Source organism: Protomyctophum parallelum (genome assembly GCF_964188405.1).
Source record: "Protomyctophum parallelum genome assembly, chromosome: 1".
In the NCBI taxonomy this organism is placed as follows: Eukaryota; Metazoa; Chordata; class Actinopteri; order Myctophiformes; family Myctophidae; genus Protomyctophum; species Protomyctophum parallelum.
In genome coordinates, this window is record NC_139697.1 from 73,157,056 (window position 1) to 73,173,928 (window position 16,873).

Here is a 16,873-nt window from a genome sequence, read left to right on the forward strand (position 1 = left end):
CCTCATACATCATGTTAAATAACAGAAGTGCAAAGTTACAACCTTTTGTCTTTAATTCCACAAAATAAAGAAAAACAAATCAGCCAGTTATTGCACAAACCATTAGGCTCCTTATGAGACCTAGGTTTGAATTCAACCCCAAATTGTCTTGCACATCTCTCCTACAAGTAAATCTCTCCTACAGGCACTTAGCAGATACTGTTATGCTGTCTTCTCTCTCTGCCCTTCCTTTCTTTCTGCACTGCCATATTGAAAATAAATCTGAAAATAGATCAAATTAAAACTGTATAATTGTCGTCACAGTAAAATGTAATTGTGTCCCCTGAATACACCCTTGACAAATAAGTGTATAGAGGCATTGTACCAGCATATCAGTCCAGTGATACATTATGGAAAGCATCCTCCCTGCTCCACGCTGCTGATGGCTGTCTCACTGCATCCTGGTCGCCCTGCCGTACTGTTTTACCTATCTTCAGCCTGTCCCTCCAGTTGCGCTGGGGGGCGGCGGCAGTGGCATTGACACCCGGGGACGAAGCTGCTTTAGAAACCGAAGAAGCGGCTTTGTTGATGAAGACCTGATTGGTGCCTGATGCGGGAGCGGGGACTGGGAAGGTGGTGGGCCTCTGTATGGGAGGTCTGTTGTTCCTCCTCAGCAGGCCCATGCGGGAAGACTTCTTCTGGGCCTCCGCCTCAGCCTCAGCCTGCTGCTGACTCTGGAGCTGCTTCTGGAGATACCGTTGGACGTCGTCCTGAGATGAACCAAACGTCAGAGTCACCATAGAGTGGACAACAGAAATGTATTACCAAGTGTGAGGCTCAGTCTCATACAGGGGCTTTATTATATATTTTTGTTTTACTTCTGGCACTGCGACAACTCAATCAAAATAACATTTAACCACTTGAGCGGCAGAGCCCTATATACTTTGTGCGAAAATATGCGATTTGCATGTGAATATGCTATTTTTTTAAATATAACAAAATAGGCACATCAAACCACTTTGAACCTGGAGGGCATACATACAGTTCTTCAGACAGTAGAATATGGATAACAGACAAAGCTCATTGCTTAATATTGAGGAAGTATTGTACAATCAATGTAGGCATATACCCTATAGTAATAACAATGCAGAGATTAAAATAGGGTGCATTTTGCATCCCAAAACGCAGTTCATAGTTAAGGGAGTAAAGGGACACAATAAAACAATGACCTCTGCATCCACGGGATGCACTACTGTACTCTGCATGTACAGTAAAAATAATACACAGAAAAGCTAGCTTTAGTTATAATAATCATTTACTCTGTTTTCTACATAAATATAACCACATTACCATATAAAATGAAATGAGAGTTAGATGCTGCAATTTGTAACGTCCCTAAGTGGGACTCATAATTCATAAAATGTCCCTGGGACTGTAGGTAGTCGTAGTTGACTGGGGTCCCCCAGGGCCCTGTACTCAATCTCCGTTACCTTCAACATCAAAACTCCTCACCAAAAAATAAACGATCTATACAAGCTCTCAAGAGTCTCAACACATCCCGTAGCGATGCATTCTGAGTTTGCAGATCTGCTGTTTTTGCCCCAGAATAGGGACATTAGCTTTGATGTGGCTAAATGATAGTTATCAATCATGGCTATACTGGGTAAAACATTCTACAATGCACGTGCACGTGCACATGTGGGGGTTGGATCAATGGAGGAGTTCAGTAGCTGTAGTCTATTTCCTGTTTACACCACACGGTGCACTAGTCGCTCAGATGACCTCATTGGTCTGAGGCTTAACAACCATAATAGAACAGCGGAGAGTAATGACTGAAAAAAACAAAAAAACTGCGGGTATAAGCACATCTTGTGCTCTGTGTGTGTGTGTGTGTGTGTGTGTGTGTGTGTGTGTGTGTGTGTGTGTGTGTGTGTGTGTGCGTGCGTGCGTGCGTGCGTGCGTGCGTGCGTGCGTACGTGCGTGCGTGCGTTGTTAAACCATGTCTAATTAATACTGGCCCCAATTAGAAAGAGAGCAGTACCCTTTCTTTAGCTGAGTGCCATATGCTGGAAGCTAGACAATATTCCATCTGTTCCTTGGTTTTTCATGCCTTTATTTGTCTAGATGTGTTTGTTTGTTTGTTTATTTATTTTTCTGGATACAAACCCCCATTTATGGTTCACTTGCTTTGTCTCTCTCAAACTAAATTCCAGTGTGTTCTTTCATTAACACTAACTAGCGCCTCACAGACATGGCATGATGTTCAGAGCAGGAAAGGGCACTTTTGGGGCTAAGTCTAGTCAAGTGTGCTCCACTGTCCAGTGTCCACTAGGTGATGCTATAGCTGCATACAAAGATAATGAACCTTTAAAACCCACATGCCATTGAATTAATTCTTAACCTGATTTAACACATTTGTACATTATTATTATATTAGAGAATTCAAAAGGGCACTAGTGGCTCCTAGTGGAACACACTTATTGCTGGGTTGTTGCCGGATTGATTCCCCGGAGCAGCAGGGAAAATCTGCAGACTGTTGCACTTGTGCTCAGCTACAACCTATATCCTATATCTCTGTAATCTTCCATTGACAAATTTAGATCCTCATGCCAGGTAGGACACTGCCTGAATCTCATAGCGCAATGTCTCCCCTGACCAAGGAGGGATGTCTTATTGTCAGAGTAGGAATTTGGTCTCTTATGCAGGAGACCCATGTTCAAATTCAGGGTTAGAACATGTAAGTTCAGTCAGACAACTCTTTAGAATATATTTCTATTGAGCATATATGAAGCATAGATTGGCGTCAGGGCTCTGTCCCCATTCATTCCCTGTAGAATATGATTTCTAAGCCAAATAAAATTAAGCTACAGGGAATGAATTAAGACCCCCAGGGGGGATCTAGAAACAGAGCCTACAGGTGGATTCTGGGGAGGCGGTATAGGCAGCAGTTTAAATAAGCCGCTCTGTTCAGGCAGAGAGTGCACGTGACCAGTCACCTGATTCACCTACCAGGTAGGCGCGCTCACAAGTTGACTGCCTGAATAAGCTATGCAAGCTGCGCATCATTTATTTTGCAGTGTAAGAACAAAGTTTCCTCTTTGTGTTGTAACTCATCCAGTGTGGGTCTTTCTTGTCTTACCTTCCAGGCTTCGAGTTCCAGAGAGAGCTCCAGACGTTTCTGCACGGCCTCCAGCAGCTGGTTGTTCAACATCATCATCTCTGTCTTACTGCGCAAGAGTTCAGCCTCCATCGCCTTCTTCCTGTACGACACAGAAAACATGACGCATCCCTCAAAATAGATCCGTCTCTGCAGCATGCAGTAGGTCATCTGTCCTCTATCTAAATGTGTGGGCGAAGTATAGTGACTCACTTCTCTATGGCCTCGTCTCTGTCCCAGAGCGCCTGCTGCAGAATGGCACTGTCTCTTCCGTGTCCTGCTCGGCCTCCGGACCCAACATTCTGAAGAGAACAATCACAATCACAACTTAACAGAATTCTTTATTGGCTACCAGTGGGCTCTCTAAAACATATTCACTTCTCTGTGTGTGTGTGTGTGTGTGTGTGTGTGTGTGTGTGTGTGTGTGTGTGTGTGTGTGTGTGACTGTGTGTGTGTGTGTGTGTGTGTGTGTGTGTGTGTGTGTGTGTGTGTGTGTGTGTGTGTGTGTGTGTGTGTGTGTGTGTGTGTGTGTGTGTGTGTGTGTGTGTGTGCGCGTGTGCGTGCGTGCGTGTGTCTGAGCTCCTTTGTTTCTGTATCTCCTGAACTGGTAAGGCCACATACTGTAGCCCTGCTGACTTTAAATACCAGAGTTGCTGCTCAGGTTCACCTCAGGGATAAGACATAGACACCCACGAACCTAGCTATATTGTTGGTTAGACTAAAGTTCACTATCGTTATACACGGTATGTATGTATTATTATCCTCTGTCTGACATCAATGGTGTGTGCAGAAAATCACAAATAAATCATTGACTGGGCATATTGTGTTCAATTTCTTGTACTCGCCGCTCTTATCCACCAGTCACTTGACATAATTAACGTTATTTGAATTCAATATGCACCTGTGTCCCTTTCATATTTACATTGTATGTTTTGTTCGTAGGCTAGGCCCGGACCCCGGTACTGACCTGCTCAGTGTGGCTGATGGCCAGCTTGCGGGCTACCGCCTGCAGTTGATTGAGAGCTATTTCCAGGCTGTTGTCCTGACCGGAGGGTTCAGCTAGAGATGACTCTGGTTCTGTCAGAGGGAGCAGCAGCCGCAGAATGGATAGAACCTCTTCTGTCACCTGGAAACAGACCGTAGAACAGTTTAGTTTAATTTAAAATTGCCTATGCCCACCTTGCGTGCTTGTAGATTGATTGGCTATTTTCAAAGATATAGCCAATTTATTTTACATTTTTGTGTTAAAGTTGTTCATATTTGCAGTGTGTGTGTGTGTGTGTGTGTGTGTGTGTGTGTGTGTGTGTGTGTGTGTGTGTGTGTGTGCGCACGCTCGCGCGTGTACTCTTGTTCTAGTCCAACAAACTTGGGATGGAACTGGAAAGTTTGGATAATTTGCTGGCTCTTACTTTACAGTTTACTTTAGAGCTTACTCATTTATACTGCCTAATTGATTTTCAAGTGGGAAAAAAAGTTTTCACTAGAAAATCTGTAATTTTGGCAAGCAACATGGTTGCACAAAACAAGCGCAGAACGAAATTATTAGGCTTTTTGTTGAGGGTTATTGGATTTGGATTGGAAGTTAGGCGTGCAGTCGTGAGGTAGGAGTTGAGAATTAGTGCAGAATGTAGCCAATTAAAGTGTCATTAAAATAATAAAAAGAGATGTTCCGTGTTTGTGTTTTACCCTCTCCCGGTGTTTGCTCCATCCATGTCCATCTCTGCCCTCCTGCAGTTTGTCCACCTGGGACTTCAGCCTTAAACTGCGTCTTCGAGACAGCTCCACTTCCCTGCGCACCTCTTTTAGCTGCATAGCACATACACAGATCCACAAATGCTGTATCATCAGGACAACTGAAGATAATATCCTTTGGTTAATATAAACAGCCACTGAAACCTGCCACATGTACATGCGGAAACCACATCATGACATTTTAACATAGTGTAAATAGAAACCATGCTAATCTAGATTCCTGAGTGAAACTGATGACTTTGGCAGAGCTCATATTTACAGTACAGACAGTACAGACAGTACATCAACACCTTGATGTACTGTATCACAGATGAGACAGAGACCACACACAGAAACACACAAAATAACTCGCTGTAAAAACATTAAAGGTTATGCACAGATGAGTTAAATCATGATTCCAACAATTGTTTCCTATAGCTCCTAGTTTACACATCATAATCACAAATCAGGTCCTGTCATCATCATGTGATAAAGCATGACTGTTTTATCTCACAGTAGGCTGGCTGTCCTCTGTGCTTCATAAAGTATCAATCTTTATTAAGGGACCAAGAAGACACGCAGTGACTTTGGTCACTTCTTGTTTTTGTAGTTTTTTTTCTTCTCCTTCTTCCGCCAAAAATAGCTGTTCTGACTGAACCGTGCAGTCGCTTTTCGTGAAACTCGGTAATCTGGTAGAGGGCCATGCCAAACGGTGACTATGTGAAGCCCATGACCATTGGCCAAATGGTGGCGCTATAGCACTGAAATTGAAAATTAAGTTGAAAATGCAAACTTTGAATGTACATATCTCATGAACCGTTTGACCGTTGGCAATGACACTTTGATACACATATGTGTCTCCTCATGCCGAACAACTTCCATATGCTGACTTTTGACCTCTGACCTTTAGATTACCCGCCATTTTGAATTATATGAAAACCATTAAAAATCTATCTTCTCCCAGGATCTTTGATCAAAATGCACAAAAACGTCTACACTTGAACTTTGAACTTATACGAACAAAAAATCGTAACAGATTTCTTTTAAGTGAAAAAATGAAGTTTTTATGAGCCAATAAAAAAATTCTGTCTTGTGAAACCTCTCATGCAACCAATACGTCTTCCAAATACGGTTGGCAGAGCTAATACCTATACTGCATGTTACTGTATAGAATGAGTCAACTGACAGAGTCTGCTTAGCTCAGTCGGTAGAGCTCTCACCTTTGGACCACAGGGTCACTGGTTCAAATCCGGTTAGTGACAACTCAGCCTGTGATTCTTATTTGTGCATATTGTTCTCTCTCTCTCTGTCTCTCTGTCTCTCTGTCTCTCTGTCTCTCTCTCTCTCTCTCTCTCTCTCTCTCTTTCTCCAACCCCCTCTCTCTCTCTATCACTAGGACATGACAATCATCACAATAATAGATACTAGTAACTGTAATATAGTAATAAGTCTAATAGTGTAATAAGTGTATTTAGTGTAATAGTGAAATAGTGAAATAGTGAAATTAGTGTAATAGTGTAATAAGTGTAATAGTGTAAAAGTAGTGCAATAGTTTAATAGTGAAATTGTGTATTACGTCTAAATTTGTAATAGTGTACTATTAGTGTAATAGTAGTGTAATAGTGTAATATAAGTGTAATAGTGTAATATTGTAATAAGTCTAATAGTGTAATAGTGTAATAGTGTAATAAGTCTAATAGTGTAATAGTGTAATAGTAGTGTAATAGTGTAATAAGTGTAATAGTGTAATAGTAATGTAATAGTGTAATAGTGTAATAAGCTTAACAGTGCAATAGTGTAATAGTGGTGTAATAGTGTAATAAGTGTAACAGTGCAATAGTGTAATAGTGGTGTAATAGTGTAATAAGTGTATTCTGTCTTCTCTCTCTCCACCCCCCCCCTCTCTCTCTCTCTTTCTCTCTCTCTCTATCTCTCTCTCTGTCTCTCTCCACCCCCCCCTCTCTCGCTCTCTCTGTCTCTCTCTGTCTCTCTCTCTCTCTCTCCACACTCTGTCCTCTCAATGTCTCCACACTCTCTGTCCTCTCTCTGTCTCCACACTCTGTCCTCTCTCTGTCTCAACACTATCTGTCCTCTCTCTGTCCTCTCTCTGTCTCCACACTCTCTGTCCTCTCTCTGTCTCCACACTCTGTCCTCTCTCTGTCTCAACACTCTCTGTCCTCTCTCTGTCTCCACACTCTCTGTCCTCTCTCTGTCTCCACACTCTCTGTCCTCTCTCTGTCTCCACACTCTCTGTCCTCTCTCTGTCTCCACACTCTCTGTCCTCTCTCTGTCTCCACACTCTCTGTCCCTGTGTCTCTCTGTCCCTGTCTCCACACTATGTCCTCTCTCTCTCTCTCTCTCTCTCTCTCTCTCTCTCTCTCTCCCTCTCTTTCTCCAACCCCCTCTCTCTCTCTATCACTAGGACATGACAATCATCACAATAATAGATACTAGTAACTGTAATATAGTAATAAGTCTAATAGTGTAATAAGTGTATTTAGTGTAATAGTGAAATAGTGAAATAGTGAAATTAGTGTAATAGTGTAATAAGTGTAATAGTGTAAAAGTAGTGCAATAGTTTAATAGTGAAATTGTGTATTACGTCTAAATTTGTAATAGTGTACTATTAGTGTAATAGTAGTGTAATAGTGTAATATAAGTGTAATAGTGTAATATTGTAATAAGTCTAATAGTGTAATAGTGTAATAAGTCTAATAGTGTAATAGTGTAATAGTAGTGTAATAGTGTAATAAGTGTAATAGTGTAATAGTAATGTAATAGTGTAATAGTGTAATAAGCTTAACAGTGCAATAGTGTAATAGTGGTGTAATAGTGTAATAAGTGTAACAGTGCAATAGTGTAATAGTGGTGTAATAGTGTAATAAGTGTATTCTGTCTTCTCTCTCTCCACCCCCCCCCCTCTCTCTCTCTCTTTCTCTCTCTCTCTATCTCTCTCTCTGTCTCTCTCCACCCCCCCCTCTCTCGCTCTCTCTGTCTCTCTCTGTCTCTCTCTCTCTCTCTCCACACTCTCTGTCCTCTCAATGTCTCCACACTCTCTGTCCTCTCTCTGTCTCCACACTCTGTCCTCTCTCTGTCTCAACACTATCTGTCCTCTCTCTGTCCTCTCTCTGTCTCCACACTCTCTGTCCTCTCTCTGTCTCCACACTCTGTCCTCTCTCTGTCTCAACACTCTCTGTCCTCTCTCTGTCTCCACACTCTCTGTCCTCTCTCTGTCTCCACACTCTATGTCCTCTCTCTGTCCTCTCTCTGTCTCCACACTCTCTGTCCTCTCTCTGTCTCCACACTCTGTCCTCTCTCTCTCCTCTCACTGTCTCCACACTCTCTGTCCTCTCTCTGTCTCCACACTCTCTGTCCTCTCTCTGTCTCCACACTCTCTGTCCTCTCTCTGTCTCCACACTCTCTGTCCCTGTGTCTCTCTGTCCCTGTCTCCACACTATGTCCTCTCTGTCTCTCTCGCTCTCTCTCCACTCTCTCTCTGTCTCCACCCTCTCTCTTTGTCTCCACCCTCTCTCTCTCTCTCTCTCTCTCTCTCTCTCCACACTCTGTCCTCTCTCTCTCTCTGTCTCTCTCTCTATCTCCTTGGTCCCGCCTTATCGCTGCTTGCAGCTATATTTTTATTTATTTTTTGTCATGCAAGTTCAGACCAATTGTTGACATTTCTAAAATATCCAAATATTACCCAGGGAGTATCTGCCACACTGTTCACAATGAAATACAAAACTCAATAGGTCAAGCGGTCATCAATAAGTTAATGATTAGGCCTACTTATGTCTAGAGAGGCTGAAACAGACAACAAACGACAATCTATCTCTCATGAGTATAACAATCACACAATATACACTGTTGTCATACTGTATCTGAGATGGGTCCCAGCGTCCTCCGCCTGCTGAGGGGTCTGCCACTCCTGATCAGGTCCGGCAGGGTTCCATCCATATAGTTCCTCCAGGACGGGCTGCCATCATCCTTGGCCGGGCCTGCAGTCTGAGAGTGTTCTGCCCCTGTCCCTGTTGGGGTTGGACTGCTGCCATCCCCATCCAAAGAGGAGCCGTCATTCTCCTGTACCACAGCCAGCCCCTGGTCTACGCTCAGAGTGGGCATCAAACACTGGTCGATTAAGGTCAGGAGATCATCACTGTCCCCTTCCTGGGTCAGATAGGGAAAATCATCTGTCTCTTCCTGCTCGTTGCCCTGGTCCACGTCCTCTTCTGGTCCCTCTGGCTCTATGGCTGTCGGAGTGAAGAGGACCTGTGGTTGTTCTGGCTTCAGTGGCAGAACTGTAGGTTTTGGGGTCGAGGAGCTGCTCCTGAGAGAACCCAGCTGTCTGTCCTCCATCGTGCTGAGAGAGGAGCAGAGACGATCCATGGCTGTGAACCGTGGCCTCAGCCTCTCGTTCAACTCACTGAAAGGAACAGAATCTCCCATGATCCGGTCCAAAGATCCAACAAAGCAGCAGGCAAAGACAGGATTGAAAAACAAACCTTCAGTGAAATATCTCAACTCACTGATGGCCAGAATAGAGAAGAAAGAGGAAGAAAGGAAAAGGGGAAGGAGATAGGGAGGGAGGGCGGGAGGTGAATAGAATGTCTACATACTCGTTTTTCCTGAACTTTGAGACTGGAACGTGCGTCTTTTGCAGTGACATGACTTGTGATGTCATCAGAGCTTGTCTGGTTTTTCTTTCTTCTCTTTTTTTCCAGTGCTACGACAACAGAGTAGCCTAGACACGAAGAGTCAACATTCAGAGTTTCAGGGCAACGGGGCGGAGGCTCTTTTGATCCTTTTACACACAATCAGTGATGGATTAATTGGTTCTGACGCAGAATACCTTTTATAGATCTCATTCCACACAACACAGAACCATTAGTGATGATTATAGACGAGACAACATGGAGAAAAGTATGGCCAGAAAGTATGACCTGTAATCAGTGGCAAAACATAGGCTACATTGTTATTCTACCGCCTCAATACATTTGCCACTGACAACATATATGGCATTCAAAAGGCCTGTGACTGTGAGGAATGCTTTGGGTGATTTACCTGTATGGCAAGCAAGTACAGTAGGTAATTAATTACAACTACCAGAATTATAGTCACCTAGTCGGGAGAACGTCAACAGAATGACAAAGCCCCTCCCCCTTTACTACTTACATAATGACATAGTAGTGGTGTGATCATCAGGGATTACTTAATCGGGTTCTTCCTGTACTTCAGTCTCAGCAATAGGTTGGGTCATGTGAATTACAATTAATTACAATTACAACACATACCATTGCTATGTGGAGTTATATCACTATTATGGCTAATGCTAAATGGTGGCTTTTGGCACCATTCTCTCTTATTTCACCTTGTCTGACATAAAGGTTTCTAATAACATTTTAGGAGTGAAATAGGCCATGCATTTCACATTTACAACAGCTATTTAGACCTGGTGTAACCTATACGTTATACCTTTCATTATTTTTGAGTGGTGCAACTACTCCATTACACAGCTAAATTACATGTGTCCCTGGGTCTGTCTGTCTGTCCACTGTCCAAGCATGAAAATAGCTGGTTGGTAATTCTGTCATTTCTCGACCATTTCGTCCTGTGGGTCTGGAACTGTGGGGGTCTGGACCCCCACACGGAGTTGCACCACTCACTTCACATGGGTATGATTTTTTAGTTATTTTAATTTGGAGGTTTTCAGAAAACCTTAGGTTAGGTTTAGAAGGTGTTTATAGAATCAACCTCAGGTCTAAATGGGTTTAACACTTGAATGCTACATTGTTATAAATGGAATATGGCAAAAAAAACTGAAAGAAAACACACATTTGGGAGTGCTACACTTAAAAAGGACGCCATGCACTTGGCTGTCCTTCTCCTACGCACCCGTCGGCTGCAGGTGTGCAAACGTCTTGCTTTTTATGGAGTGCTACACTTAAAAGACAGGAAGCACAAGGCCAAATCAGTTGCCTGTAGACATGTTTATTACAAAACATGGAAGTTTCACACCTCACAAGTATAATGAATCAATGATAGAATCTTACCGTTTTCAAAGTAACAGCCTACATTGAACAACAAATACTACGATTGGTGTCTCTCCCTTTTGCCTAGCATGCAATTCACTCCACAAAAGGTTCAGAGAAAAGCCTCTTGACGCACTAAATGCTAAACGGTTAAATAAAAACAAGAAATGCATTCCAATAAAGGTGTGGCTTTTTTGTTTTATCTTTTAGCATTATTGTATAACTGTACCTCTATACTTTTTGCAAAAAAAAGTATTCAATGAATCAATCAATCAATGAACCATCCAACCAACCCAGACAGCTAAACGATATAACAGTTAAGTTATCTGGCTGACTGGCTTGAGTCACCCTATATACAGTATAATCGCCGACATCTTATGTTTCTTCAGTACTACTGTAGTTGGATAATTGCTTTCCTTCATATATTTACATTGGGCTACAGTGATATGCCATACATCTTGAGCCATGACTACACATCAACAATGATGTGCTAACTTTGTCTGTATGGACTGGAGTGTGCATGTAGCAGCGTGAGCCCAGTTGATATCGATTTACTTTTGTGGGGACAGAATTACAGAAAGATTCTGTTATAGACCGCTAGACCGTCCCCCGAACGCCATGCCCGTCCAGTAAAAAAAAGAGAAAATATCACAAGGTCTCCACAGGAGAAGTAGAGCATTTCTGTATGCTCATATATTTGTGTTGCCATAAATGATTATAATCCCATGATTTATTTTCTGCTCCTTTCCTCTGTCTCTACTGTGTGAGCTGTGGTTGTCGCTACAGTTCAATTCTCTGTTTCTCCTTCTCTTGTTTCTGTCCGGCTTTGTGCGTATCAGCAGCACACCTGAAGCCCAGGTTATCAGCGGCTGAGTCAGGAGTGTTTCCCATCCTACATAACACAGACAAAAATGGATGAAAGAATGAATAAATAAGCATCTCTGGCCACTAGGCTGCAGCAGTTGCCTACGAGGAAAAGGAGCAGTCAAAATAAGTTAACTGATATGTTCATCAATCAATCACAAAAACTATTTAGAAATGAAAATCAGCTCAGTTACAATTACTAGGCATGAGCTCTCCTGTAAGTTTAATAAACAACTTTGTAGATGTTGGTTAAGTTCAGACACCGCTCCTTGCCACACCCAAGCCGTGCTGCTCATACGCCAAGTTGGCGGTGCCTGGGATCGAGGCGAGAGCTCTACCAACAGAGCTACCCGGACTGCAAATACCAATCAATATCTGTTTTTCTTTCTTTCTGTTTTACAGGAAATAATTAAAATACGCTGAATCAAATGGCATTGCCGTGGCATTTCATGGAGCCTTTAACACACCTGGTAGTAACTCGTGCCTTGTGATTGGCGGATCCATCAGCAGTGTCGATCCAAGAAGCACCACGCAGTACATACATGGGCCGTGCTCCAGGAAAGCGCGTGACTGTCCATTCCCACGCATTTCCCATCATGTCATACAATCCTAGGCAGAGAGTTGGCATTGCTATTAGGAATAGAATACGGAAGGCTGCAGCCAATCTGAGTAAAGTACTACACTTCACACACAGCCCTAATTAATAGTCACAGTTCAAGTAAAGACCAGCTACAGGATACTACAGAATAATCAGGGAGATTTTGGGTCAGGAACTAAGATCATACAGGGTTCAAACATGTAATCTTAAGCCTCCCGATTTGCTCACAGACGAAATGTCTGATATTTATCTGGATGATTACATCACTACTGTCCGAGTTGGACAGCAGGAGTGGCATGTGACCAGCAGAGATAAGTCTATATACAAGGAGACAAATGTGAAGTGACCGTTCAAAACAACCTGTGATGCTGAGATTTACGTGAGCTGAACTTAAGTGTCCCACTGTTTGAGTCTTCCTCCCCTTTCACAGATGACAGGTGAGGTGACGCAGGTCAGATTAAGGATGTATCAATTAAGTAGTCAGTGTACTTAATTATAACACCATAAAATCCTGTATTAATTTGGATAAATGTACATTTGTACACTCAGAGTTACACATGGACCATTTGTATTTGTAACTCTAATGTATACCATTTGTTCACTCAAAGTTAAATGAACACGGTCTGGATTTTGTGCAGAGGTTGTCTTTTTTAAATGCTATGAAGAGGGTAAATTACCATAACTGTTCTGAGGTGGAAAAGCTGTAACAGGGGACATGCCATGGTAGCCATCTTCTGCTGTGTCTCCATTTGGAAACACGCCCTGAAAACACACACAAACAAAATAGTAAACAAGTGGATAAAAACTGACTTTTAATGTTTGTTTGATAACACTTTATTAATCCCTGTGCCTCAAGGGAGGAATTCAGAGTGTCATAGCAGAATAAGATGGAAAAAGTGCACAGTAGACAAACATAAGGCAAACAATAAAGTACTACGCCATGCAATAATATGTAGATGCAATAAAGACTAAATTACACACACACACACACACACAAATTCAAATAAAGGATTTTGTTCTACTCTCAGTGCCCTATCTTGCACCACCCCTTACATATTTGCCATTTTTAAATACAAAAAACATTTTAAAATAGTTCAACTAGCTAATCTACATCGAATGGCTAATACGTTTAGGGATAAGGGGTAAGGCAAGATATAGCTGTTAGTCTCTCCGTTTATTTATTTTTTAATAAAATAACTAACCTGCCATAAATTGGTTCGTTCAGTTTGGAACTTGTTTCCCCAAGGATACGTCCTGCCTGGTACCCAAAATAAAGAGACGAGTTACATGACAGGAATGAAAACCCTGCCTTCGTCAGCATACCTGACGAAGGCCCCTGAGGCCGAAACTTTGTATTGTTTTCCGCTCTGTTGTCAATAAATTATTTCGGGTGCTTTTAAAACAGTGTGCGGATCTCCTCTCTCCTTTGAGTTCTTTCTCAGTTATTCTTTTTGATCCTGCACCTGTTGAAATTTGTGGATGTGCGTGCACCTCTTCTTGACCATTGCGAATGATAACTTTAATCCATGTACGGTATACAGACAGTACTATCTGAAAGCCCTGCTCTTTGGAAAAAGCCTGAATAAATAAATACATACATAAATAAATCTAGAAAAGTGTCAACATCTATTCCTTTCGATTTCATATAATCAATATTTAGTACTTCATTTAAGGAAGGTAGATGTACTTTTGAAGCTTTAAAACAATTCAGGCTTAGATTGTGCACAAAGAAAAAGGGTTGATACTCAGTGTAGCCTGGGCCGGGAGGCGAACCCGGGACCAATCGGCTAAAGAGCTATGTAGTAACGCAGCCACCTATAGCCTACACTAGCAGTGATCTCCTGATATACTATCAAATCTGTGCATATTATAACTGAATTTCCTCCGTGGGATCAATCAATCAATTAATAAAGGTCTCATCTAAAGAGCGTACCCTGCAGTCCCCCCCGTGCAGCCCACTCCCATTCTTCCTCGGTGGGCAGTCTCTTCCCTTTCCAAAGACAGAAGGCCTGAGCATCGTTCCAGCTCACCTGGACCACAGGGAAATCGAGGCGGTCCCGAATACCAGAACCAGGTCCGGCTGGCTGAAAAAGCATTAAAGGTGGGCAATAGACGCAGGATTTTGTTTTGAGGCGGATGACATCCTCTGCAACCCACAACTTGTGTCAGGACTCATTGTAAATTGTGAAAATTAAGCACGCAATTAATCACAATTATAATTTATTGAATTAATCATCATTAATAAATCACATTTGTAAATATGCCTATTCATCTTTTAGCCAGGAAAACTAACTGGTTGACATTTTCTGAATGTAAAGCCGACTTGTTTTGTTTGACATTTTTTGTTGTAATAATGTTGCAGGGTTCCAATAGATAGAAATTATAACAACCTGTGTGCGCCCTTGGCTGTGCTACTGAAGAAGTTATAACAACCCGTGTGCACCCTTGGCTGTGCTACTGAAGAAGCGATGAAAGAAAGATGGATGATAGCGAAGTTTATCAATATGGAGTAGGAAACGAGTCGACACTTACCTGTCTCCAAAATACCCGTTCTATTGGCAGCCACCACGGAGCAGACTGGTTGATAAAGACAACATGAATCAAGAGAAAAACATGGACCAATTGTTACTTAATAACCCATAGATAGACCTGTTACACGTATACGTTTATACCTTTCAAGCTTGGAACGTCTGTGTCATTTTAGTTTTTGCTATATAACTGTTTGATACTTTTACATTTGAACCCTGAAAAGGGTTAGGGTTTTTCAAGTAGTTTTTACAATCAGCCTCATGTCTAAATGGGTTGAAGGAGTCAACTATCGCTAACTAAATAATCAAAGTGTTGTAACAAGGTGTGCACTGCAAATCATCCGATGTTCACCTCTATTCTCTCTGTAGTCTTGCTCTTCAACTCATCAGACACAAAGTCCTCAAAGACAAAACTCCAGCCAAATGTCTCTGCCTCAGTTTTGTACTTCTTTGCTCTCACAAAGTCTCTGTAATGGATAAGACAAATACATAATTATCCGTGAATACTAAGGTATATTGTTTTATTTTTTGGGGTTATAACTCTGTATTTGGATTTTATAAGAGACAAAAAGCGTACAAGTAAAAATAATAATAAATATGGTCTATTCTGAACAAGCTACAAATCAATAAACTTGAATAGTTGAGAAGATCATAGATGTTCACCTGAAATCAGAATTTGTGACAGGGTATTTGTCTATTTTGAAAGGGGCAACTTTCACTTCTCTTGTTGGGGACTCTCCATCTCTCCCATCAGCTGCATTTGTCCCCATTGTCATCTTTCCTCCTGGAATGTCCACCACCTCATTTTCAGCTGCTGCTGAATGAGAAAAGCGCAGTCCTTGCAATAGCTCTAGATCTTTTTTGTGTGGTTGTGTGAATTATAAATATGAATTAATATCTGTGTGGGTTCCTCTTACCTGCACATTCTATGCAAAACAGAACAGAGAACCCCAAAATAATGCTAAAAAACATTGTTGACTAAGTAGCAAACAAGATCTATTAAGAGCAAATGTACACGCTGTGCTCAAAGTTCAAACATCAAAGTAACGTTAATTTTTTTTAACATTCAGCCAACAGTACTTCTGCATTTCTGCTTCTGGGGGAATTTCTCGGTGTAGGACAAGTGGAGACAGATTCCGGGCAAAGCAAATTGTCCAGTAAAGGGTTCCGCGCAACAACAACAACAAAAGTCATAAGAATGAGATACATAAGTCGAATTGTACAAAAGTAACATATTACAAATTGTTGTGTGCATTACCCATCTACGTTACATCAGAGAGCATTTGACTCTTTGAGTAATGTACAGAAATCAAGTCTATTTATTGGCAAACGCTGAACCCGATTGAAAGCGTGGTTTCTATTTAATACTCACTGCTCTGGTCCGGTCTATAGCCCGCATACCGTATCCGCTCATTTCTAAACGCACATACATGAACGCGACGTTTCCGGATCCCGTCTAGACCCAGACCGGATCAACATCAACAAATTGCAAAGCCAAATGATGTCAGAACACTCATCGCCACACAGGCGGTGGGCGGTGCCACAGAACAAGTGTTGCCGTGTCCGCTTATTATAAGCGACATTCGTCGTTTTGCTTTTCTGTAAAGGGCGCTTAGTTGTTTCTAAACTCTAAAGTGTGCTACTGTGCTTCCTAATGTTGATCTTGTCGTCCATAGTAACAGTTTTTGTATTGACATGTGCTTTCGTTTGAAATGTACCCATTCTGCATACTGTGAAATTGTAAATTCCAATCAATCAAAACATTTTCATGGCAATTAAGGTCCCCATGATTCCCCAACATGATGTTTTTGTGCAGACCCCTCGTGTGAAAATATGTTGTGCCACTGGGACCCCCCCCCCCCATTCAAGATTTGTGTTGTTAACATGTGTTTTAAAAATGCCCAAATTACTTGTGCCCAAATTAATTTGTTTTAATTGTTTTTCTTTCTTTTTTGCCAGGGCGTAGCCTAGTCGGCTTGTTTTTATAACA

At 41.9% G+C, this 16,873-nt stretch overlaps 2 protein-coding genes across 4 annotated transcripts; both read right to left on the reverse strand.

Moving 5' to 3' along the window:
- Positions 1 to 31: 31 nt before the first annotated feature.
- bicdl2l (bicaudal-D-related protein 2-like) lies at positions 32 to 9,384 on the reverse strand. Its single transcript, XM_083788929.1, has 6 exons — positions 8,741 to 9,384; positions 4,823 to 4,942; positions 4,104 to 4,262; positions 3,350 to 3,438; positions 3,119 to 3,239; positions 32 to 749 (listed from the first exon to the last, which is right to left on the reverse strand). The coding sequence occupies exons 1-6, from the start codon at positions 9,308 to 9,310 to the stop codon at positions 372 to 374; spliced, it is 1,437 nt and encodes a 478-aa protein (XP_083645055.1). The 5' UTR covers positions 9,311 to 9,384; the 3' UTR covers positions 32 to 371.
- A 1,454-nt stretch (positions 9,385 to 10,838) lies between these two features.
- On the reverse strand, positions 10,839 to 16,363 carry sumf2 (sulfatase modifying factor 2). Of its 3 annotated transcripts, none has more exons than XM_083766311.1 (9): positions 16,256 to 16,363; positions 15,547 to 15,700; positions 15,236 to 15,350; positions 14,888 to 14,932; positions 14,289 to 14,439; positions 13,558 to 13,613; positions 13,033 to 13,117; positions 12,225 to 12,366; positions 10,839 to 11,785 (listed from the first exon to the last, which is right to left on the reverse strand). In XM_083766311.1, the coding sequence occupies exons 2-9, from the start codon at positions 15,657 to 15,659 to the stop codon at positions 11,674 to 11,676; spliced, it is 819 nt and encodes a 272-aa protein (XP_083622437.1). In that variant the 5' UTR covers positions 15,660 to 15,700; positions 16,256 to 16,363; the 3' UTR covers positions 10,839 to 11,673. The 3 variants fall into 3 exon arrangements, with proteins under 3 accessions (XP_083622437.1, XP_083622436.1, XP_083622435.1); XM_083766310.1 differs by lacking the exon at positions 16,256 to 16,363 and adding an exon at positions 15,801 to 16,008 and having other exon boundaries at positions 15,547 to 15,697; XM_083766309.1 differs by lacking the exon at positions 16,256 to 16,363 and adding an exon at positions 15,801 to 16,008.
- Positions 16,364 to 16,873: the final 510 nt, after the last annotated feature.

What these genes read in the sequence shown, in the direction of transcription:
- bicdl2l (XM_083788929.1), bottom strand. Translation starts at nt 9,310, where the DNA reads ATGGGAGATTCTGTTCCTTTCAGTGAGTTGAACGAGAGGCTGAGGCCA. An exon ending in CCATCAGCCACACTGAGCAG is followed by an intron (nt 3,439 to 4,103) that starts GTCAGTACCGGG and finishes TGTTCTCTTCAG; the next exon opens with AATGTTGGGTCCGGAGGCCG. An exon ending in TGGAACTCGAAGCCTGGAAG is followed by an intron (nt 750 to 3,118) that starts GTAAGACAAGAA and finishes GGTTCATCTCAG; the next exon opens with GACGACGTCCAACGGTATCT.
- sumf2 (XM_083766309.1), bottom strand. Translation starts at nt 15,855, where the DNA reads ATGTTTTTTAGCATTATTTTGGGGTTCTCTGTTCTGTTTTGCATAGAA. An exon ending in AGACTACAGAGAGAATAGAG is followed by an intron (nt 14,933 to 15,235) that starts GTGAACATCGGA and finishes TTTATCAACCAG; the next exon opens with TCTGCTCCGTGGTGGCTGCC. An exon ending in TGCACGGGGGGGACTGCAGG is followed by an intron (nt 13,614 to 14,288) that starts GTACGCTCTTTA and finishes TTTGGGTACCAG; the next exon opens with GCAGGACGTATCCTTGGGGA.